This window comes from Aotus nancymaae, unplaced genomic scaffold, assembly GCF_030222135.1.
Source record: "Aotus nancymaae isolate 86718 unplaced genomic scaffold, 86718_ANA_hifiasm-v0.15.2.pri h1tg000155l, whole genome shotgun sequence".
NCBI lineage: Eukaryota > Metazoa > Chordata > Mammalia > Primates > Aotidae > Aotus > Aotus nancymaae.
Window position 1 is genome coordinate 180,943 of NW_026988570.1, and position 24,574 is coordinate 205,516.

The 24,574-nt window shown below is 36.3% G+C and overlaps 1 protein-coding gene across 1 annotated transcript in view; it reads right to left on the reverse strand.

The window, feature by feature from the left end:
• ZC3H6 (zinc finger CCCH-type containing 6) overlaps positions 1-23,805 on the reverse strand; it is a 48,557-nt gene extending 24,752 nt beyond the window's left edge. The window contains exons 1-5 of the mRNA XM_064371656.1: positions 23,610-23,805; positions 18,913-19,035; positions 6,581-6,860; positions 4,786-4,919; positions 116-232 (exon numbers count right to left, since the gene is read on the reverse strand). Of these exons, the coding sequence (XP_064227726.1) occupies positions 116-232; positions 4,786-4,919; positions 6,581-6,836 (507 nt within the window). The 5' untranslated portion in view covers positions 6,837-6,860; positions 18,913-19,035; positions 23,610-23,805. The remainder of the gene's footprint in view (positions 1-115; positions 233-4,785; positions 4,920-6,580; positions 6,861-18,912; positions 19,036-23,609) is intronic.
• Positions 23,806-24,574: the final 769 nt, after the last annotated feature.

Here is a 24,574-nt window from a genome sequence, read left to right on the forward strand (position 1 = left end):
CAGTTTTATTACAGCCACATTGAGAGGAGAAAAAAACTAACCATTCCCCCAAAGACTTTAATTTTACAGATTATTTTGGAAGTTAAAATGAGTAATGATACCCCTATAAATTTACCTTAATACATCTCCCTTCCAGGAAGTATTTACAGATTTGTTTTCCTTTGTGTTCCACTGTGTGCTGATTAATAAATTCCTGAGTCATAACCTTCCATTTTTTCCCTGGTTTACTATACTGCAAGAAAAAAATTTCATTTGAATGCAACATATGAAATATTAATAGGTGTTAGAATGTATAATTAAGTTGATCTGGAAAAAAGTACATATTGACTATAAAAAATAATCAAGATTAAACATTCTGATGCTATTCATTTATTTGGAGAGAGATATGCATCTGGTAATCTACTTACACTACTAGTGGTTGCAAAAAAAGCCTATTTCTTTCTATTTTAATGAAGATACATAATTATTTTAAAATAAAATTATAAAAGAGGTTGAAAATTCATAATAATTCTCAATTTGGGCAAAGGTACAATAAAATATGCACTCATATATTATTGATAGGCATGCTATAAAAGACTTTAAAATATTCATATTGTTTGACAAACAATTTTGTACTTTTCCAGATTATTTTGAAAGAATTATCAGGGAGACACACCAAGATTTATTCATACAATCAATTACTGCAGAAATACTGACACAATAAAACAAACAGCAAAACTAGAAACACTCTACACACATCTAAAACTAGAAGACTCATCAAATATATTTTGGTGGTAGAATATTATGCAGTCATTAAAAAATTAACAACTTTGAATCATAAAAAATGTTTACAAGTCAGGCATGGTGGCTCACGCCTGTAATCCCAACACTTTGGGATCCCTTGAAGCCCGGAGTTTGAGAACAGCCTGGCCAACATAGTGAAACCCTGTCTCCACCAAAAATACAAAAAATTAGCTGGGCGTGGTGGCACATGCCTCTGTAATCCTGGCAACTCAGGAGACTGAGGCTGCGGTAAGCTGAGATCACACCACTATACTCTAGCCTGGGTGACAGAGTGAGACTGTCTAAAAAAACATGTTTACAATATTTTATGAAGTAAAAAATTGATCCCAATCCTACAATAATAGAAGCAAAAAAAAATGACAAAAAGAATATACCCCCATATTTTACAGTGTACGTCTCTGTATGGCAGGATTAGAGATTTTATGTGTGTATGGTTATTTTGTACTTTCTTTAGAGGGAAAAAAAGGGCAAATAAACAGGGAGCATGTATTACCTTTAACTTTTAAATTTTAAAAGTTAAGAAAAAAATTAAGAAAATTTAAGGAAAAGAAATCTCATAGCCCTACTTGTTTTCCTCACTTCTTCTGAGTCCCCTATTCAACTTCTGCTTTAAGTATAAGATTGTGTAACAAGACAGAGTATGAGGCTTAGCCACGCTAAATTAAATGAGTTACATTCATCAACTCTAAAAAAATCAACATTATTTTTAAAGCACCTGCATTGTGCCCTATACAACATGGGAGTTCAATGACTATATACTTTTCTGATTTGATTTGTTTTCCCTTTTCTCTTAATTTGCTAAAAGATGGAGCATAAAGTTCAATGAAAACAAGAACTTGCCTCACAGCAAATATTGAGGCAATAGATGTCTACACTGAAATCTGATCCTCAGCACTCACAGCTAAAAGCACATTTTACTGTAAGAATTCTGAAAAAGGTACAAGAATACCAAGTAAACAGATAATCCTAGAGGTTCATTAAAAAATATAATATACCTAATTTACCCCAGAAAAACACAATGAAATTAGTTATAATATACACTGATACAATTATTTAAAGTGTCTCAAATCTATACAAATTTGATTCACAAACATTTTTTATGTTTACAGATTTGTTTAGAATAAGCGGATATAATGACCAGCTCACACAGGCATTCTGTACAAGGAATCATGGCTGTTACAAAACAAAATAAACAGCCAAAGAGAGTACATTATGCAAAATCAATGAGCCAACCTGAGGAATATAATTCTGAAATTAATAAGTAAAAGAGTTAGGTAATCACACACACACACCCTGAAAAATGCAAGTTGTACTTACGTTTCATTAATAACTTAATCTTTCTGTATACATTACTTTCAAATAATGTTTCACTGTTTTATTAGAGGATTGTGGGGGGGGAGGTATTTAATAGAGGATTGTAGGGGGAGAGGTGTTTTGTTTTTTAGTTTAGTTCCATTTAAATGAGTACAAAGTAACACAGTGTCCACAGCTATGGGAAACCTGACCATAATCAAGGTACTATAGAAAATCTAAGGCAACTTTAACAAATAAATTTTTAGGGCAAAATTAAGTGCCTCGAAGATAAACCTTTTAAGTTTGAGTCTAAAGAAGACTCACAAATGTTTTCTACCCATAAAATCTCTAGTAATATAAGAGCTGGAAGAACCATAGAAGTAATGTAGTTCATCACCCTCATTGGACAAACATGAAAATGAATGATTAGAGAAGATAGTGCCTTGCCAAAGGTCACATGGTGAGTTACTAGACAGACACAACTCAGGAACTGTGCCTTGCAACTCCATATTCTTTGCATTACAAGGATGGAGGGAGAAAAAAACCAAGCTACCCTACTGTACTTGTTTGTTTTAAAATTTACTTTAGAAGATATATTGATACAAGACACAATAGCATAATATATTAATATATGTATTAGGTAGAGGAAATTTAAGGATCTACCAGGAAAAAAGTATTTATTACAAAAACTATAATAGGTAAACAGTAAAACAATTTAAGAGTATTATGGCCAATAAAATGAAGAAGCCTTTAAAATTCAGTGGAAGTTTGCTTCCTTCTGTGACAACTCTTGATTTTTCAAAAAAAATTATGATGAATCTGAAGGTACTCCTGAACTGATTTGGCTTTGAAGACTCTCATAGTCTCTGAAAGGCCTAGGATGGAGATGGATCTATGTTGGCCACTCTGGCCTGCATGTTCACACTATTCTGGATGGGCCACCTACAGACCATTCCTGACCATGAACTGCCTTCTTGGGCTCTGGTGCACTCCTAGTTGCTTCTGGAATCGTAAGAAATGTCTCTCATGATAGCCAATAAGCTGACGTGATTAATAATGTATTTTTATCTTGATTTTTCTGTTAGATGATTATCTTTTAGGTATAGCCCAGGTCTACAGACATCTAAAATGTTGTACTTGAAGGGACCCTTAATACTATGCCCTCATTTTGCAGATTAAGCAAACTGCGGCCCAGAGACAGGTATAACTTGCTGAAAGTCACACTTTCCTGGAAGCTAATTTTTTAAAGGTATAGGGTATAAAAACTGGGTATAGGAGCAGGCCTACTTAAAAAGCATTTGTATTAGTTTGGGTTAGGAAAATCAGCATATTCTAAAGGTCTACATCTAAGAAGATGACAGGGCAGGTTTTTAGTTACCCCAAAATTCTAAAATAATAACTATAATAATTCCAAAGCTGTTGTTCCATGGAACAGTGAGTGGCTCAGTGAATGTCAGTAGGTGTGTAGGGAAAAAATAGTTTGTGGTTGAGTCACTGATGGGATGAACAAAGTAAAATAGGCTTCTTTTTGCCTAAGCTGCTTAGAAGCTTTACTACATTAACGTCAACTGAGAATCTCCAAAAGCAGATGACATATGCTGGGTTTTGCAACCTGTTAACATCTCCTTAAAACAGTATACTAAGGAGTGCATATTAAGAAATCTCTGCCCATTATCTTTAAACTGAGAGATCAGACAACCATGTATTTTCAAATTATAGTATACAGCTTAGCTATATACTTAGCTCTCACTCAAAGTTGCAGCTTTATTTTTATTATTTTTTAGATGGAATCTCACTTTGTCACCCAGGTTGGAGTGTAGTGGAGCCATATCTCAGCTCACTGCAACCTCTGCCTCCTGGGTTCAAGCGATTCTTCTGCCTCAGCCTCCCAAGTAGCTGGGACTACAGATGTGCACCACCATCCCTGGCAAATTTTTGTATTTTTGTAGAGACGTGGTTTCTCCATGTTGGCCACGCTGGTCTTGAACTCCTGACCTCAAGTGATCTGCCCAACTCGGCTTCCCAAAGTGCTGGGATTACAGGCATGAGCCACTGCACCTGGCTAAAGCTGCAGCATTTAATGACAAAACCTTGCCTCTATAAATCAATCAAATCTTACTGGAACAGCAGTAGAATACAGGAATTGGACCACTGTAATTTAGGGAGCTGATACAAGGTTAAAATGTTCATGTTCAGCGTTCAACTCAATTTAACATAAATTTATTGAATATCTACCACATGTAACATACATAAGTTCACCTTTCCAACTATTTATATCCCCCTTTCTTCTCTTTAATGCTTTCAGCTCTAACAAGAAAGTTAATTTACCACTGCCTCCCTTTTTGTCCCCGCTACTTATTGAGCTATTAACATTTTATTGCCAATTCCATCTGGGGAAGATGACTCTTAGAAAAGAAAAGTACAAAAGAAGACTAATAGAGGATATATTTTTGCTTTCAAACTTATCAACTTTATTTTGAGGTTCTTTCAAACACATCAATTTTATTTCAAAGTCACCTAAATTTGTACTTCTATACTAGTATCACAACTAATAAACAACTATTTTTTGGAGGTTATAGATGCCTCATTTTATCTAAGCTGGTAATTTTTCATTTACTAGGAATGTATCATTAAAATCACAATGCTTTGCCACCAAATAAATTAAAAGATGAAAAACCTTCTCCTTCCTTATATCTAAATTCTCAGTACCTCTTGAAAGTCATCCGATACTGAAAAAACATTAGGCCCTTTATTGGTTCTTCCCCCACGGTCTTTTCGTTTGATTTTCTTCGGCAAGCCACGTCCACGACCAACATTAAAACTTTTAACCCTCTGTTCAATACCTAGAAAAGTTAAAACGTACTTAAATTTAAAAGAAAAACAGCATACCTGTCAATTTATTAGTTTATAAGGAACAGCACATTTTAATAGTCTATAACATACAGTGCATTCTTTTTTTCCTTCTAGATTCACTGAAAACAAATTAAATCTTAATACATCTTCTTGGTACTGTTTCTTAAGGGACGTTAACAACATAGGAAGGCAAGGAACCAGGATCCACATGGCTAGAGAAGCAAAATCAGGTTTTATTCTTTTTAATTTTCCTTATCATAAGATCATTAACAAGCTTTTTTGTCTTTAAGAGAATCAAATATTATATTCCTATATTTAAGGAAGACATTGTAGATATCAGTGGTTAATTAATAGCAAATCAAATTTCCACTGATAATTTTGAGTAGATATATACACATATATCTCCAGGAAAAATTATACTTTTTTTTATTTTGAAAAACTTGGCATTTAAAAGTATGTAAAAAGATACCCAAATTACAAAAATCATGTTTTTCTTTTTAGAGACAGGGTCTCACTCTATCAACCAGGCTGGAGTACAGTGATGAGATCATAGCTCACTGTAACCTCAAACTCCTGGCTGGGCAGAAGCAATCCTCCCTCCTCAGCTTCCTGAGTAGCTGGGACTTTAGATGTGAGCAACTTGGCCTGGCCAGTACTCAGTTCTTTAAGAGGACAAACAAGTAGCAGCTTGAAAAGAAAAGCCCCAGGTGGGAAGGGATGAGCAAGACTTCTCTACATTACCCTTATTCTCCAAGTGGGATGATCCCTGATACCACAACATCTAGACTATAGGAGCAAACTTGCTCAGTGCAACAACATACATGCAGAAAAATTCTTTTCCCTTTATTTCAGCTAAAGCCTACGTTAATATTTTTCAAAGACATTTTGCTAGAAAATCAAGAAAAAAATAAAGTCATAGAAATTACTCATAACTGATTCCTGTATGCAACGATAATTAAAGGGTAGTTTTATAGAGTGTGGCTCCTCACTACTTCATTTCAGTCTCATATTGCTCCATTTTTCCTGAAGCAGACATACTGACTAGCCAATAGTTAAGGCTGATTTGAGCCTTACATGACCCATACATAGTTTCTTCATTTATTGTCAACAGCTAGCAACTTGTCCTGGTCTCTCCAAGGATCTTGTAATTCAATACTGCAGATAAACAGGTGATCAGTGTAAAAATGTCTTTAGATTATGTTTTTATCTCCAATTTTAAAGGATGTTAATAGTCCATGCACATGTGCTTAGCAAAAATGACTGCTGTATTTTAAAGCCTAATAAAAGAATAGCTCCCCAGAATTCTCTTCTTACTGCTCTAAATTTAAAGCAATACATACATACAGTGGCCAAGACAACTGTATACTGATATCATATAGAAGCAAGGGGAAAAACATAAACAAGTTGTATTAAATTTTTATGTATTTTTAAATTATTAGAATCTTTCCAACTAAAATATTCATATATCATACAGATTGAAATATTTGTAGATTTTGTTCTTAAGGTCTACAAAATAAAAGAAAATGAATTTAGATTCTACAAGAATAAGCTAATCTTGAGAGGGGATAAGAAGTTTCTAAGTTTTTACTCCATAGCTTCCTGTTTTAATAAGGTTCTCATATTCTAAGACAGACTGTAATTTCAAACTTACCTTGCTGAACTCCTTTCATTCTCTGTTTTTTCCCTGATTCTTTAGAAAATGATGACCCTAAAGCAGTAGTTGAGGCTTCTTTAGCTTGTCTGTATTGTTTCAGCTGATTGGCAAAATCTTCCTCTGTTTCCTGACTGTAGTTACCAAAGTTGTCATCACTGTAGTTACCGAAGTTGTCATCACTGTAGGTAGTACTGTACTCATCATATTCTTTACTTTTAAATTTTTTGTTATGTTGACCCTTCTTTGATGTCATGTAGCTTCCTGATATATGTCCACGCTAAGTGAAAATGGACAATCATTATCAGGATTTTTCAATTATATGTAGCAATTAACAGTAGCAGAGGACATCCTTTTCCCCTTCAGCAAGTTTGGAGAAAGAAGGAGAAAAGACAGTTATTAGTTCTGACTTGATTAGTACTTACCTATGATACTACTTAACACTAAGTTCAAAAGCCTAAATGTTACCCTGAAATAATTAAATCTTGTAATCTTTGTGCTTTAGCTTTTGTTTTCTATGTTCTTTGTCTCAATATCTTACACACAGGAAAAAGTAAAAATATATATCATCATACTTAAATTCTTCCTCCAGAAAATGAAAGGCCTTTTTGAAAATAAGGAAAAGATAGTAAAACAGCTTGGAGTGGGGGAGTGTGGAAAAACGTGTGATTTCTCCTAACCCTGGAAAATTCTCGAATAACATTATATTTAATAAAAAACTGAACGTGTGGAAAATTTTGTAAAAAGAAAATGTGTATATCAAGGGTCTAACAGAAAAAACAGAGCTTTCCCTAATAGTGAAAAACGTCTAGTGAATAAATTGCTCATTAGAAACTGTTTATTACAATAAACATTTTTAATTTTATTGCTTCCTTATTAAAGCATGTGAAAACAAAGAATACACTTTAGTACTAGAAATTTATTTAATGACAGTATTCAGGTTTGTCTCTATTCACTGAACTATTTTCATTAGCTCTATTGTATCCTCTGAAATTTTTTATAATAAAGGAAGAAAATTTGCACATAATTACAACTTAAGGATCTAGAAAAATCCAAACCATAATTCATCTTTAGCTTAGTGCATTAAAAAAAATTTTTTTTTTTAAGGAAGGAAGGAAGGAGAGAGGGAGGGAAAGAGGGAGTGAGGGAGGAAGAGAAAAAGAGAAGAAAGAAAGAAAGAGAAAGGCGGAGAGAGAACAGGAGTCTTGTTCTATTGCCCAGGCTGGAATGCAATCTAAAAAGAGGTATTAAAAACCTCTTTTACACCGATAATTGTGCTTAACAGTGAAGACAGGAAGGAATAAGCGAAGAAAATAATAAACAGCCAACCAATATTTTATTTAAGTCTGTGAAATGCTATGCAAATGCTGAAGAGTGATTTACTTCCAATTATGTGGTTACTTTGAAAATAGGTGTAATGTGATACTGAGAAAAATGTATGTTCTATGGACCTGAGGTGGAGAATTCTATAAATATTCACTGAGTTTACTTGTTCCAGGTCTGAGTTCAAATCATAGATGTCCCTGTTAATTTTCTATCGCGTTGATCCGTCAAATATTAACAATGTGGTGTCAAAGTCTCCTGCTATTATTGTGCGGGAGTCCAGATCTCTTTATAAGTCATTAAGAACTTGTCTTATGTATCTGGGTGTTCCTATATTGGGTGCATATATATTTGTGATCATTGACTCCTGTTGTTGCATTGATCCTTTCACCATTATGTAATGTCCTTCTTTGTTTCTCTTAGTCTTTGTTACTCTTAAAGTCTATTTTGTCAGAGACGAAAGTTACAACTCCTGTATTTTTTTTTTTTTTGCTCTCCATTTGATTGGTATGTCTTCCACCAACCCTTTGTTTTAACCCTTAGTATGTCCTTGCTTATGAAATGGATCTGGATACAGCGTACCAATGGGTTTTGACTTTTTATTCAATTTGCCTGTCTGTGTCTTTGATTGGGGCATTTAATCCATTTAAATTTAGTATTAATATTGATATTTGTGAGTTTGGGTGTGAGTTTAATATTGTTGTTTAATACTAGCTGGCTATTTTTCCCATTAGTTGATACAGATTCTTCATTATGGAGATACTCTTTACCTTTTGGTAAGTTTTTGGGATGACTGATACTGGTTGTTCCTTTCTGTGTATAGTGCTTCTTTCAGAAGCTCTTGTAAAGCAGGCCTGGTGGTGATGAAATCTCTGAGTGCTTGCTTGTTCACGAAAATTTTTATTTTTCCTTCATTTATGAAGCTTAGTTTGGCTGGATATGAGATTCTGAGTTGAAAATTCTTCTCTTTGAGGATATTGACTATTGACCCCCACTCTCTTCTAGTTTGTAGGGTTTCTGCTGAGAGATCTGCTGTGAGTCTGATAGGCTTCCCTGTATGAGTAACCTGACCTTTCTCTCTAGCTGCCCTTAGAATTTTCTCCATTTCAACTCTGGTGAATCTAACAATTATGTGTCTTGGGGTTGCTCTACTTGAGGAATATCTTTGTGGTGTTCTCTGTATTACCTGGAGTTGAGTATTGTCCTGCCTTACTAGGTTAGGAAAGTTTTCCTGAATAATGTCCTCAAGAATATTTTCCAGCTTGGATTCATTCTCTTCATGACATTCAGGTACACCTATCAAACGTAAATTAGGTCTTTTCACATAGTCCCACATTTCTTGGAGACTTTGCTCATTCCTTTTGACTCTTTCTTCTCTAATCTTGTCTTCTCATTTCATTTCATTAAGTTGGTCTTCGACCTCTGATATCCTTTCTTCTGCTTGATCAATTCGACTGTTTAAACCTGTGCATACTTTGTGGAGTTCTCATATTGTATTCTTCAGTTCCATTAATTCACTTATATTCCTCTCCAAATTGTCTATTCTTGTTAGGATTTCATCAAACCTTTTTTCAAGGTTCTTAGTTTCTTTACGTTGGGCTAGAACATTGTTCTTTTAACTCACAGAAGTTTCTTATTATCCACCTTCTGAAGCCTAATTCTGTTATTGGAATGCATTCGTTCTCTTTTTTTTTTTTTTTTTTATTCACAGAGTAAATAATCAGCCTCTCAGAATTAAATAAATAATGCTGTTTTTCATCTTTTTTCTTTTTTACTTCAATATGTGTATTCCAGTATTTTTCTTTTCTTTTTTTTTTTTTTTAAAGAGAAAGAGAGAGAGAGAATAGGAAGGAGGAAAAAGGAAGAGAAAGAGAGAGAGAGAATGGGGAGGAGGGAGAAGGAAAAGAAAGAGGGAGAGAGAATGGGAGTATTGCTTTCTTGCCCAGGCTAGAATGCAATTTAGTAATGGGTATTGAAAACCTCTTTTATACTGATAATTATACTTAATGATATAGTCAGGAAGGAATAAGGGAAGAAGATAACAAACAAACAGCCAACCAATATTTAATTTAAACCTATGAAATGCTATGCGATTACTGAGGAGTGATTTACTTCCAATTATATAGTCACCTTTGGAATAGGTGTGAGGTGGTAATGTATGTTTTGTGTATTTGAAGTGGAGAGTTCTATAAATGTTTATTAAGTTTACTTGTTCTGGGTCTGAGTTCAAGTCCTGGATGTCCTTGTTAATTTTCTGTCTGGTTGATCTATAGAATCGTTAGCTCTTCTTGTTACATTGATTCTTTTGCCATTATGTAATGTCATTCCTCGCCTCTTTTGATCTTTGTTGCTTTAAAGTCTACTTTATCAGAGGCGAGAATTGCATCTCCTGCTTTTTGTTTATTTGTTTATTTTTACTCTCTGTTTGATTGGTAAATCTTCCTCCTTCTCTCTGAGTCTTTGTGTATTGTTGCATGTAAGATGGGCCCGGATGCAGCATACCGATGGGTTTTGGCTTTTTATCCAATTAAAATATATATAAGTTTAATACCGGCGTTTGATGCCAGCTGGCTGTTTTGCCCATTAGTTGATGTAAATTTTTTATTGTGTTAAAGTTCTTTGCTTTTTGATATATTTTTGGAAAGGCTGATATTGGTTGTTCCTTTATATGTATAGTGCTTCTTTCAGAAGCTCTTGTAAAGCAGGCCTGGTGGTGGTGAACTCTCTAAGTACTTGTTTGTTCGCAAAGGATTTAATTTTTCCTTCGCTCATAAAGTTTAGTTTGGCTGGATAGGAAATTCTGGGTTGCAAGTTCTTTTCTTTAAGGATGTTAAATATTGGTCCCCACTCTTTTCTGGCTTGTAGGGTTTCTGCTGAGAGATCTGCTGTAAGTCTGATAGGTTTCCCTTTATGGGTAACCTGACCTTTCTCTCTGGCTGCCCTTAGTATTTTCTCCTTCATTTCAACCCTAATAAATCTGGCGATTATGTGCCTTGGGGTTGGTCTTCTTGAAGAATATCTTTGTGGTGTTCTCTGTATTACCTGGAGTTGAATATTACCCTGCCTTGCCAGGTTGGGAAAATTTTCCTGAATGATATCCTGAAGAGTATTTTCCAACTTGGATTCATTTTCTTCGTCACATTCAGGTACACCTATCAAACGTAAATTAGGTCTTTTCACATAGTCCCATATTTCCTGGAGACTTTGCTCATTCCTTTTCATCCTTTTTTCTGCATTCTTGTCTTCTCGTTTCATTTCACTGAGCTGGTCCTCGACTTCTGATAGCCTTCCTTCTGCTTGATCAATTCGACTGTTTAAACTTGTGCATGCTTCGCGAAGTTCTCGTGTTGTGTTTTTCAGCTCCATCAATTCACTTATATTCTTCTCTAAATTGTCCATTCTCATTAACATTTCGTCAAACCTTTTTTCAAGGTTCTTAGTTTCTTTGCATTGGGTTAGAACAAGTTCTTTTAATTCACAGAAGTTTCTTATCACCCACGTTTTGAAACCTGCTTCTGTTATTGGAACACACGTGTAATCTATTAAGCCTTGTTCCGTTACTGATGAGGAATTGCAATCCCCTGTAGAGGGAGAGGCATTCTGATTTTGAGTATTCTCTACCTTTTTACGCTGGTTTCTTCCCTTCATTATATATTTGTCCATCTGTCGTCTTTATAATTACCGACTTTCTAACTGGGTCTCTGACGTCCAACTTGTTGATTCCCTGTGCCGAAATCTGAGCAATCCACTGAGCCGGCCAAAACAGCGGTGTTAAGATTGATGGTGCTTTTCTGCCCGGGAATCTCCGGACTCTGCACCAAGAACTGGCGTGCTAAGGCACCAGCAAAACCGCCACGCCGGCCACGAGAGTCGCCCTGGCGACCCGTGGAGCTCCTCCACTGGGAATCTCCTGGTCCGTGAGCAACTAATATTCGTCTGAAAGTGTGGCGTCCTCTCGTTCTTTGCGCTTTCACTGGGAGGTACGTGCCCGAGCTGCTAATCATCAGCCATCTTGGATCTCCGCTCTGCATTCGTTCTCCATCAGGCCTTGTTCCCTTGTTGATGTGGAACTGTGATCCCCTGTAGAGGGACAGGCATTCTGATTATGGGTATTCTCAGCCTTTTTATGCTGGTTTCTTCCCATCATTGTAAATTTATCCACCTGTTGTCTTTGTAATTAGCGACTTTCAAATTAGGTCTCTGAGTGGACGTCCAACTTGTTGATTCCCAGTGCCGGAATCTGAGCAACCCACTGCACCGGCTAAAACAGTGGCATTAAGATTCATGGTGCTTTTCTGCCCAGGAATCTCCGGTCTGGCTTCCTTCTTGAGTCCCTTTTTCAATCAGCTGAATAGGTGACTCTGTCTTCCCGGAGCTCCAAACGTTGACCAAAAGGGGACCCAGTCCCGTTTACTCTGCACCGGGGAACCGCCACGCCGGCCACAAAAGTTGCGCTGGCGACCCGTGGTGCTGCTCCGCTGGGAATCTCCTGGCCCGTGAGCAACAAAAATTCGTCTGAAAGTGTGATGTCCTCTCATTGTCTGCGCTTTCACTGGGAGCTACAATCCTGAGCTGTTAGTAATCGGCCATCTTGGATCTCTCTTCAGTTCTTTTTTTTTTTAAGAGGGAGTCTCGCTCTGTTGCCCAGGCTGGAGTGCAATGGCACAATCTTGGCTTACCATACCTCCATTTCCCAGATTCAAACAATTCTCCTGCCTCAGCCTCCTGAGTAGCTGCGACTAGAGGTGCACGCCACCATGCCCAGATAATTTTTGTATTTTTAGTAGAGACTGGTTTCACTATGTTGGCCAGGCTGGTCTGGAACTCCTGACCTCATGATCTGACCACCTCAGTCTCCCAAAGTGCTGGGATTACAGGCATGAGCCACAGCACCTGGCCAGCTTAGTGCCTTTTAAATGTGATATGAAAATGCTATTCTAGCCAGGCACAGTGGCTCATGCCTGTAATCCCAGCACTTTGGGAGGCCAAGGCAGGTGGATTACTTGAGGTCAGGAGTTTGAGAAGAGCCTGGCCAACAAAGTGAAACCCTGTCTCTACCAAAAAATACAAAAACTAGCTGAATGTGGTGGTGTGCGCCTGAGTCCCAGCTACTTGGGAGGCTGAGGCAGGAAAACTGCTTGAACTCAGGAGGTGAAAGGAGGTTGCAGTGAGCCAAGATTGCACTACTGCACTCTAGCCTGGATGACAGACTGAGACTCTGTCTCTAAATAAATAAATAAATAAATAAATAAATAAATAAATAAAATACTACTCTGGCAAAATACCAGTATGAGACTATGTATTTAATTAAATGCAGCAAAGTATTAGATCTTTCTAATTATAAAATTGAGAAAAAGTGCATAACTAATCAAAAAAACTAATTTATTTATCAATTTTAAGTTTTGTGTCTCTATCTCCTTCAGTTCTGCTCTGATCTTAGTTATTTCTTGTCTTCTGCTAGGGTTTGAGTTTTTTTTATCTTGCTCCTCTAGCTCTTTCAATTTTAATGAAGAGTGTCAATTTTAGATCTCTCCTTTCTTCTCATGTGGCAATTTTAAATTTTAAAAACACTGTATTATATTTTTTATTTGTTTTAAGTACTACTTTTTAAAAGTTTATAAACTCCGTTCTTAGTCTAGCACTTCAGAAGTTCAGAAAGGAATTTACAATTCTAGCCAACACACAGTGTTTCTGACATTTTTTTAAAGCCACTCTGAAAACTAAAGCAAAAAAATAATTGCTTAGATTAGTTGAAGATTAACTAGTTAAACTATGCTTACATTTTCTTTTATTAAAACTGTGGTTATATTGATACTTGATAAATTTCAATGCTTTATGATTGAAGACTACTCTGTTAACAGATGAATATAAATTTTTCTCTGGAGATTAGATGCTTCTCATTGAAGTTTTAAATGCTGGCTGGGGGCAGCAGTGGCTCACGCCTGTAATCCCAGTACTTTGGGAGGCCAAGGTGGGCAGATCACCTGAGGTCGGGAGTTCCAGACCAGGCTGACCAACATGGAGAAACCCCATCTCTACTAAAACTACAAAAAAATTAGCGGGGTATAGTGATGCATGTGTGTAATCCCAGCTACTCAGGAGGCTGAGGCAGGAGAATCGCTTGAACCTCGGAGGTGAAGGTTGTGGTGAGCCGAGATTGGGCCATTGCACTCCAGCATGGGCAACAAGAGCAAAACTCCAGCTCAAAGAAAAAAAAAAAGGAAGTTTTACATTCTTAATATTAATTCAGTTCTCTGATTTGCATGGGTTTATAAAAATAATCTCCGCGTTCCTACTTTTTTAAGTAGAATTATCCTTAAACTTTCATTTACCTCCTCCCTAGTTTCCCAACTGTAAATATTCTTAATATCCTCCTAAGGATGCACATTCTAGCCCAGGGCTGCTTCTGTGGTTAAAGACTTCTAATGCGGACTGCTAAGGTCTTTCACATTTGAGTCAGAGTGCCACCCATGTGGTGTGAGTTTTCCAGAAAGCTTGAAATGAATGAAGGGTTACAGAGCACCCCCCTTTCCTAAAATGCCTCCTTATGGTTCACATACTCATCACTGGGATGAACAAAATGCACTCAGGGGCAAGAGTCTAGCAAGCATTTTTTCGAGCCCAACCAAGAGAAGATACATGAAAAAGAGGATAAATTCCACCAAAACAGATAGCTTTTCTTTTTTTTTTTTCTGAGAACAGATAGCTTTTCTAATCACTTTACTGACTGATTATTAGGCTATACAAACTGCTAAAATGTGACAGATCTAGTTTCTGTAAAACAAAAATGGGCCTCCAGCAATCACTGGAAACAAATAAAGAAATAGAAGGCCCTGAAAAAAGATGAGGAAAAAGATAGCTACATATTAAGCCCTCTAATTTAACTGCTAGATGTTAACAGTATATTCTATTTTTGCCCTGTAACTGTAGAAGTTATATAGCAGATACCTGTTATGTAAGAAAATGGGATATTTAGATGTAGTTAGGTTATCATCTAATTCTCAATGAGTCAACTCTAAAATATATATATGGAAGAAATGGTATTGAACTTTCTCTTCTTATAATAGCAGACTGGGTAATTCAGACTAATTGTCCTGCTTAAAAAAATAGAAAAGATAGACAAAATATTTTCTTAAATCTGTTTGTACACATCAGACAGCTGACAAATTAGTGAAGGATTACTAGACCAATACCCATGGAGTAGACGAAAATCCTGAGAAGTGGGCAGCATTTGGAGCTGCATTTGCTCCAAGAGTACAACCCCATCAGGAAGAACCAGCTGAAAGATCCAACAGCACTTCTGACTGTCTCTGTTGTCTATGTAAACACAAGGTGGAGTTCAGAGTCTGGAAAAGGTGGAAGCTTAGTAATCCCCATCCTCAATTATAAGGGGATCTCAAAATGTGAATCAGAGACTGCAGCCCAGCCTTCAGGAATCTGGGTAGACCAGAAGTCTCAAATCCTGAAATTGGAATAAAGTTTGTAAGGGTCGCCAGAAATCTGGCAGAAGTAAAAATCTTTTTTGAGTGAAAAAAACATCATCCTAGGCCTAAAAATATTTCTACAAAATGTACTATATTTTGCAAATACAATGCTCAGCACAGAATAGAAAAAACTGAAAACAAAAATAGGCCTATGAAGAGATAGGATCACATGAAAGAGAACCAGCAAAAAATAACAGGCAATAGAAATACAGACTTCAGGCCACACATGGTGGTTCAAGCCTATAATCGCAGCACTTTGGGAGGCTAAGGTAGATGGATCACCTAGGTCAGGAGTTCAAGACCAGCCTGGCCAACATGGTGAAACTCCGTCTCTACAAAAAATACAAAAATTAGGCAGGCATGGTGACACATGCCTATAGTCTCAGCTACTTGGGAGGCTGAGGCAAGAGAATTGCTTGAATTCCAGAAGCGGAGGTTGCAGTGAGCCAAGATCACGCCACTGCACTCCAGCCTGGGCGACAGAGTGAGACTCTGTCTAAAAAAAAAAAGAAATACAGACTTCAGATACAGAAATGTATTTATATCTGAAGTCTGCTATTTTCAAGTAAAAGACAATATGAGAATTTCACCATGGAAGTTGATCCTACAAAAATGACTTAGAAGATTTTAAAACAATCAAATGTCTAAATATGAAAAATACTTAATAGATGGCTTAAAGACAAATTACACCCTAGCCTGGGTGACAGAGTAAGACTCTGTCGCTAAAAAATAAAAATAAATTTTTTAAAAAGGCAAATTAGATCTCTCTGAAAGGAAGCGAAGACTAGAGAAGAAAAGATTAAGTTAAGCATATCTAGTATAATGTTAACTGGGAAATCTGGATGAAAGATATACAAGAGCTCTTTGTAACATTCTTGCAACTTTTTTATAAGCCTGAAATTATGACAAAATAAAAAGTCATTAAAAATGAGAGTAAAATTAACACATTGGCCCAACAAATAAAAACTGAGAGAATTTACTGATAGCAAATTGTGCTATAAGATATGCTAAACAAAGGCTAAACGATGCAGTCCATCTGGTTAAAAGAAAACAGTATCATACTGAAACTCAGATTTATACAAAAAGGTGAACACTGAAAATGAAAAGTAGATAAATATAAAAGACCATCCTTTTTCTTAATTTCTTTAACTGATTTTTTGAAGCAAAAATAATAAAAGGATGTCTATAGGGACATATGATAGTCAAGGTCATATTAATAATACATATTTATTAACAATAAATAACTGCATAATGTTTAAAAAATGTGAGATACTTGAAACAACTGTACTATTTTTTTGTTTTGGTTTGTTTCTTTCCCAACATAAGCTGTTTCAGATGTACTATTGTTTATACATACAATTGATTTTATCTCCCACAGTGGCCACATAGAAGCCTATGTACTTATTACAATAATGCTGCCACTATTTTAAATATTTGGAACTTCCTCTTTGGGGTTACTTTCAGTGACCACTTATGAATCCAGAACCTTGACATTTTCAAATGTCTTCTTACATGAAATAATAATGCCTATCCTGAGTATCTTTTCATTCATTATAAGAGTCTTTTTGACTTTTGAATATTTCTAAAGAATAAATCTAACTGCAAATGATGAAATGCAGGTACCATATCAGTGTTGCTGAATTAAAAGTTTTGTCATTTGTGGTAAAAATACTTTTAATGAATAGTTATAAAAATGTTCTGAGCTGGGCGCGGTGGCTCATGCCTGTAATCCCAGCACTCTGGGAGGCCGAGGCGGGCGGATCACGTGAGGTCGGGAGTTCAAGACCAGTGTGACCAACATGGTGAAACCCCGTCTTTAAAAAATAAATAAATAAATAAATAAATAAAAATGTTCTGAGAAATAACAACAAGCACTGACTCTAAAATCACTAGCTATATTGACTATATAAACATTCTGATATTTACCTAACTAGCTAAAATTATTAACTAGTGTAGAATTCTTTTCAAATTTTAAGAGAAGATATTTTAATAAAACCTCATTTATTTAATGGTCACTTGACAATCTCAACTATAAGGGCGGCAACAGTGAGTCAGACAATAGAAATAACTCCAACAAAAATAGTATTTTGGTTTCTAAACTCACAAGAGATTAGCAACACCAAGTTAGGAGAAAGAATAGTGCTCTTGCAGACCAGAACAGTGACAAATTGGCAAAAATGAGAACGCAAACTCTGAGTCTTTTCAGATAAGTGCACAGTGATCTGAATACTTCCTAGTGCCTCTGAGAGCATCATTACTTGCCTAGAACAAAATACTGTATATCTGGAGATAGGGCCTTTAAAGAGGCGATTAAATTAAAATGAGGCTGTTAAAGTAGTCTCTAATCCAGTTTGACTGGTGTCCTTACAATAAAAGTAAATTTGGACAAAGAGAGACACCAGGGGTGCCTGTGCACAGAGGGATGACCATGTAAGGACAAAGCAGTGAGAAGGAGGCCATCGACAAATCAAGGAGAGAAGCCTAAGACAGATCCTTCCCTTATGGTCCTCAAAAGAAACCAACGCTGCTGGCACCTTGATCTTGGGCTTCTAGACTTCAGACTGTGAGAAAATACATTTCTATTGCTTAAGCCACCCAGTCTATGGAATTTCATTATGTTAGCTCTAGCAAATGAATACATTATGTATTCTTTATGCACAAAGATTTCAAATTTATAGCATATGTTTGAAAAAATACCAGAAAGAATAAAATTGAAAGTTTACTTTTTCTCTTAAAAGGGCAATATTCAAAACCACAATGAAATGTCACTTCATACCCATTTGCTGTTTCCAAAAGAAAAAAAAAACCGTGTTGGCAAGGATGTAGACAAATTGAAACCCTCAGGCATTACTAGTGTGAATGTAAAATAGTGCAGCCACTGTGGAAAACAGTTACATGGTTCCTCAGTTTCATGGTTCATTGGACATGGAATCACCGTATGATCTAGCAATTCTACTTCTAAATATATACCCCAATAAACTGAAAGAAGTCTTGAAAAGATATTTGTATACCCATGTTCATAAGCAGCATGATTCACAATAGCAAAAGGCAGCAGCTTTTTTTGATGGACATCCACATATCCATCAATATATGAATGGATAAACAAAATGTGATATATACATATAATGGAATATTATTCAGCCTTTAAAACAAATGAAATTCTGACACATGCTACAACTTGGATGAACTTTAAAAATATTATGTTAAGTGAAATAAGCCAGATACAAAAGGACAGATACTATATGATTCCACTTACATGAAATACCTAGAATAGGCAAATCCACAGAAACAGAAAATAGAATAGTAATTTCCAGGGGCTGGGGGCAGGAGAAAATAAGGTGTTATTACTTAACGGGTGCTGAGTTTCTGTTTGGAATGATCAAGAATTTCTAGAAATGGGTAAGTGGTGATGATTGAACAACACTGTGAATATACTCAATACCACTGAATTGTACAGTTAAAAGAGTTTAAATGGTACATTTTATGCTTTCTATGTTTTATCACAAAACAACAAAATGCCAATACCTGAGTAAATGGAATGTCATAATCCCTGTAGAAACCAGTTCTTTTTTTATGGAAACTTTCTGCATGTTCAACATCTGAATCAAGGCTGTAGTCCGAACTATCATCACTAGATGGGGAATTATGCTGAAGAGAGGGAAATGACAGACATGTTACATTTGCAAAAGGAAGTAATTAGATAAGCTTGTTTCAGCCAATGGTACCAACCAGTAGATTATATTATTCCAGAAGACTCTGAAGTGCTACTGAAAAATTCTTGTTCAAAACGCCACCACCATTCTAACTTTGCTAAGGTTTTCTGAGAAGAAAGTACATCTTCCTCTCTGCTCAAAGACTATAACATTTTCCTTATCATCACTTTGACCTAAAGAGGAATACTCTGCCTGTGTGCTCTAAAATGAACTACTTTTAAGCTAACCCTAAATAAAGTAAAATTGGCTCCTGGATCACCAAAAAGGGTCCTAGAATATGAGTAGAGTATGTATTAATTTGTTTTTACCTAAAATGGTTTTGGAGTTCTTATTCTATTGCATGAGTACTCGAAAACTAAAAGATGCCAAAACATTACTAATTACAAAAATGAAATAAATCTGGTCCACAAAATTGAACAAAAGTGAAATGAAAAGCATAAGTAATTGATAATGACTAACAAATATCAAGAGTAAGCTTTTTTTTTTTTTTGAGTAAGCTTTTTCAAGTATTAATATAATTTCCAAAAAAATGACCAATCTCCTCCATCTAGTCAAAATGATTACTTTCTCAACTTGAGCATTCTCTTTAAAGACTTAAATTTCTTGGCAATGAAGACACTGGCTCTGTGTACTGTCATCCTTGCATTCCCAGCATCTAGATTTAGTACAAACTCAGTACAAATTTGCTGAAATGATTGAACTCTGATACTCTTATAAGAGAAGGATTTGTTTTTCTCTACCCCATCCTTAAATGTTCTTTTAGGAAAGACAAATTGCTTTCCTTTATCTTGTTCCTAAATGGTCTGGAGTTTGGTTTTTATGGTTTTATTGCTTTTGTCTTTGTTGATTTGATAGGTGATATGAAGAAATCTTTTTATAATTATGCTGGCAAATGCTTCAACTTTAATATCTAATCATTCTTGGCTAGAGTTTAAAATAAATAGTGTCTATTTAAAAGCCCAGTTTGCTCAGTCACCATCAGAAGTCAGCTCCAGCTCTAAGGAAAATCTTTCACTGAAAAAATACTAATAGAATTATACTCTGAAAAGATTTGGTCCTTGTGTTTCTTGGTAGGATAGATTACAAACTCCAAAAAGTCTCAGATTTTTTGACTGTCTGGAATTAATTTTGTTAGGTAGTACTTTTCTAGAAAATTTTCCATTTCATCTTGGTTTTTATATTTGTTTTCATAAAATTATATACATGAATTTCCTATTATTTTAATTTCTTCTTTTTGATAGTTATTTCACCCTCAGCATATACATTTTTTCCTTTCCTTTTTATTATTAATTGGTTTGGTCAATGATATATATGTTATTAATCTTTTTAAAAAAACTACTGGTTTTCATTCTAATTCATTAACTTCTGCTTATAACTTTATTAAGTACTTCCTTTTTGTTTGCTTTGTTTTGTTATTATTCTATGCTGTTTGAGCATAGCTTAAATTGTTTTCTTAATTTTTCGTCATTTAAAAATATTAGGTTAAATTTTTCATATGCTTTGTGGATATTCTTTCTTTTCCAGAAGACTTACTCTTCATTATCCTCTTTTATTTTAAAATAACAACCATGGAATGTGACCACAGTCCTATCTTGCTGCTCATGTGAAAAAAATAGATGGAATGGGCCAAGAAAGCTTTTCAGGCTTCATGGCGCTAGGGTTATCACTTCTGATGTTAGCATGAAGCATTCAAAAATATGGCTATCCAGGCTTCATGGCTCTAGGGTTTTCACTTCTGATGTTAGCATGAAGCATTCAAAAATATGGCTATCCAGGCTTCATGGCTCTAGGGTTTTCACTTCTGATGTTAGCATGAAGCATTCAAAAATATGGCTATCCAGGCTTCATGGCTCTAGGGTTATCATTTCTGATGTCAGCATGAAGCATTCAAAAATATGGCTATTTTCTTTTTTTTTTTTTTGAGACGGAGTTTCGCTCTCGTTACCCAGGCTGGAGTGCAATGGCGCGAGCTCGGCTCACCGCAACCTCCGCTTCCTGGGTTCAGGCAATTCTCCTGCCTCAGCCTCCCGAGTAGCTGGGACTACAGGCACGCGCCACCATGCCCAGCTAATTTTTTATATTTTTAGTAGAGACGGGGTTTCACCATGTTGACCAGATGGTCTTGATCTCTTGACCTCGTGACACCCGCCTCGGCCTCCCAAAGTGAAAATATGGCTATTTTCTGAGCTATGTCTCTTCTGCTTCTTTCCCCCATTTGTTATCTGACAATTTCTTTCCTTGGTCCTATATGCCTGTCTCTCAGTGTAGATTCTACCTCCAGCAGTTACTTCCTCAGTGTGGGACTGAAAGAGATCTAGTTGATTCTTATTAGGGATTCGTTCATCAGGTCCAGACCTTTCAGCACCATTCAGTTTCTGTGGTCATCTTACATTCATGCATAAAACTTGTGGGTCAAGATGGCCAGGAGGAGACCTGTGTTAATTAAATGTAAATAGCTATAAGCTTGCTTGGCTCAGAGAACAGTTAAGTTTATACACTGAACTAAACTATATTATTGGTGCACTTAATTAGAAATCAAGAGTCAACAGGAGCCCTAAGGTGAAGACCATCCGAGAGCACAGTAACACCAGGGAACACCTCGGGGTGGCTGCAGAGCAGGGAATACTGCCCTGGTCCCATAAATGTCTTCTCAACATGGAGACTATATAAGGGCCCCCTAAAGAGGGTTTATGCAAAGATCTCTGAGAAGGGAGGCAACCTCTGCTCATAAGATCCGGGAAGGTCTTTGCAGATGGGAACTGGCAAGGAGGAGAAAAGCCTTGCAGGGCAGAGATCACCAAACACCTCAGGCTCTGCCTAGGTTCTCGGAATATGGAGTAATTTTAATTGCTCTATGTCCTCAATGCTTGGGAGATAAAAGCCCCTTGATGCACTGGGAGTGGTCAGACCAGGTGGCTCCTAATCCGATATACTTCTGATGCAGCTGCACTCTGATAACAATTAACAATCTGTGATAAACTCAGAGTACTAGTTTAGCATGTCTTAGAAGGATCTCAGGTGCTCTCCCCACTCTGGCTATCTTACCTACCCCTTCACCCTCTCCTTCTACTCCCATAAGATCAATGAGATTGTGCACACAATAAAAGTGTTTGGAGCCCAGAGCTCAGGACCAGTGCAGTTCCCACACTTGTGTTGGTCCCCTGGACCCATGCTGTAAATTCTACTCTTGTGTCTCTGTCTTTATTTCCTTTTCTCAATCCCTCATCACTGCTGGGACTAAAGGCACCCACGTACAGGGTTGGGCTGGTTCCCAACATAAACTGGTGGTAGTACAGCCCCCTCCCAGTTTCTGTTGCTGTTCTCAGATAGGCTCATGAGGTTTCTGTGCTAGACATGCACCATTTGAGGCGAATATCTGTTGGCAGCTTGGTTTCTGGAAGTCCCTTTATTTTCCTTCTGCTTCATTTGCACCAACGCTGTTACTACACTGGCCTTGTTGCTATCTATGGTTTGGCCCTAATCATTTGTATTTTTTAGGTTTATCAGAGATAACTTGTTTCTTCCTTTTTTTGTAGATGTTGTCAATAGGTTTTGGTTATGTTATCCTAATTGATGTGTTTTTAATGGAGGAAATCCAGGGAGTTTCAAAACCTGCTCCTCCATTGCTGCCAACTTTTCCGTGATTGCTCAGTCAGCATAGGTTCCCCTTCTTCCCTATCCCAAATCCTCATAATTCTCCATCCAGTACTCTGTTGTTTTTTTTGACAGCATTTGTTTTTCATTTGTGTGTTGCCTCTCTCCTTCTCATTGCAATGTAATCTCTTTAAGACCCAACTGTTTCACTCACTACTATAACCCTCAGCATACAGTATAAAGGTTTCTATAGTAAGCACTCGATAATACATATAATTGAATAAGTAAATAGATAAACAGATGGACAAGGCCAATGCTGCTAATCTGTATCTGTAGAGAATGAAACTCTCTTTCCTTAACCTTCCAATATCCATGTATACAATCTTCCATCAATTAAAATACTGTTTATTTTAATCTGCATTAAGATTTAACCTGAAGCCCGACATGGTGGCTCATACCTGTAAACCTAGCAATTTGGGAGGCCGTGTTCAGCAGATCACTTGAGCCCAGGAGTTTGAGACCAGCCTGGGCAACATGGCGAAACCCCGTCTCTACTAAAAATATAAAAATTAGCCAGGTGTGGTTGCGTGCACCCGTAGTTCCAGCTACTCAGGAGGCTGAGCGGGGAATCACCTGAGTCTGGGAGGTCAAGGTTGCAATGAGCCAAAATCGTGCCACTGCACTCAAGCCTGGGTAATAGACTGTCTCAAAAAAAAAAAAAAAAAAAAAAAAGATTTAACTTAATTACTTTTTAAATCTGTAAGATTAATTCATATAATCTTTGTTTAGAAAGTTTATATCACATAAATAAAAATATCTAATCCATGTTTTATAATAAAATAATGACTTCTACTTTGTAATTTTTAGTATTTTATATTTTATAAAAATTTAGCAAAAGAATAAAAAGATTCTAACCTTATGTTTCTCACGTTTTCTCCTTTTGGATTTCTTCTTTTCCCTTTCCTTCTTGTGCTTTTTTCTTGATTTTCTGTAGGCTTTCTCACTTTTCTGCTTTTCATTCTCTTTTGCTTCTTTTTCCTGTATTTCTTCAAATCCTGCATCATCTATTTCACCATCTTCTAATTCGCCATCTTCTCTATAGAAGAAAAGGAAAACTTTAATTTTCAAATATTAATTCTAAAACAAATCTGATAGAAAGATTTTCAAAAGAAAAAAGGCATATGCCAAGAATGTATGTTATATTCATTTAGACAGGGATTGAAAAAATTTCTGTAAAGGCACAGATAGTAAATATTTTACATTTTCAGGCCACATATGGTTTCTGTTGCGAATTCTTCTTCATTTAACATTCCTTTAAAAATGTAAGAACCATTCTCAGCAGCCAAAGTTTGCAAACCTCTAATTTAGATTAAAATCACTGATTCTCACAAGATGAATGCATGAATAAATACAGTGCTATCCCAAAGTACTGCAATAGTTATCATCTACTAAACTTCCTTCAAAAAAAGGAATTAAACTAAAATGCTGTAAGAAATACTCTACTTACAGGAAGGTATTTTTAACTTAGTGGCCCATAGATAGCTAAATAGTTTTAAAATAAAAGCAATCTAAGAACCAAAAATAGGCTGCTGTTGGGGAAAGAGGATCTAGGATCCTGTTGGTGCAGCTTATGGCTTATCCCTATGCATACAGTTCTTATTCTTTCTTATATTTTTATTTCTTTTTTTTTTTTTTTTTTTGAGACGGAGTTTCGCTCTTGTTACCCAGGCTGGAGTGCAATGGCGCGATCTCGGCTCACCGCAACCTCCGCCTCCTGGGTTCAGGCAATTCTCCTGCCTCAGCCTCTTGAGTAGCTGGGATTACAGGCACGCGCCACCGTGCCCAGCTAATTTTTAGTATTTTTAGTAGAGACGGGGTTT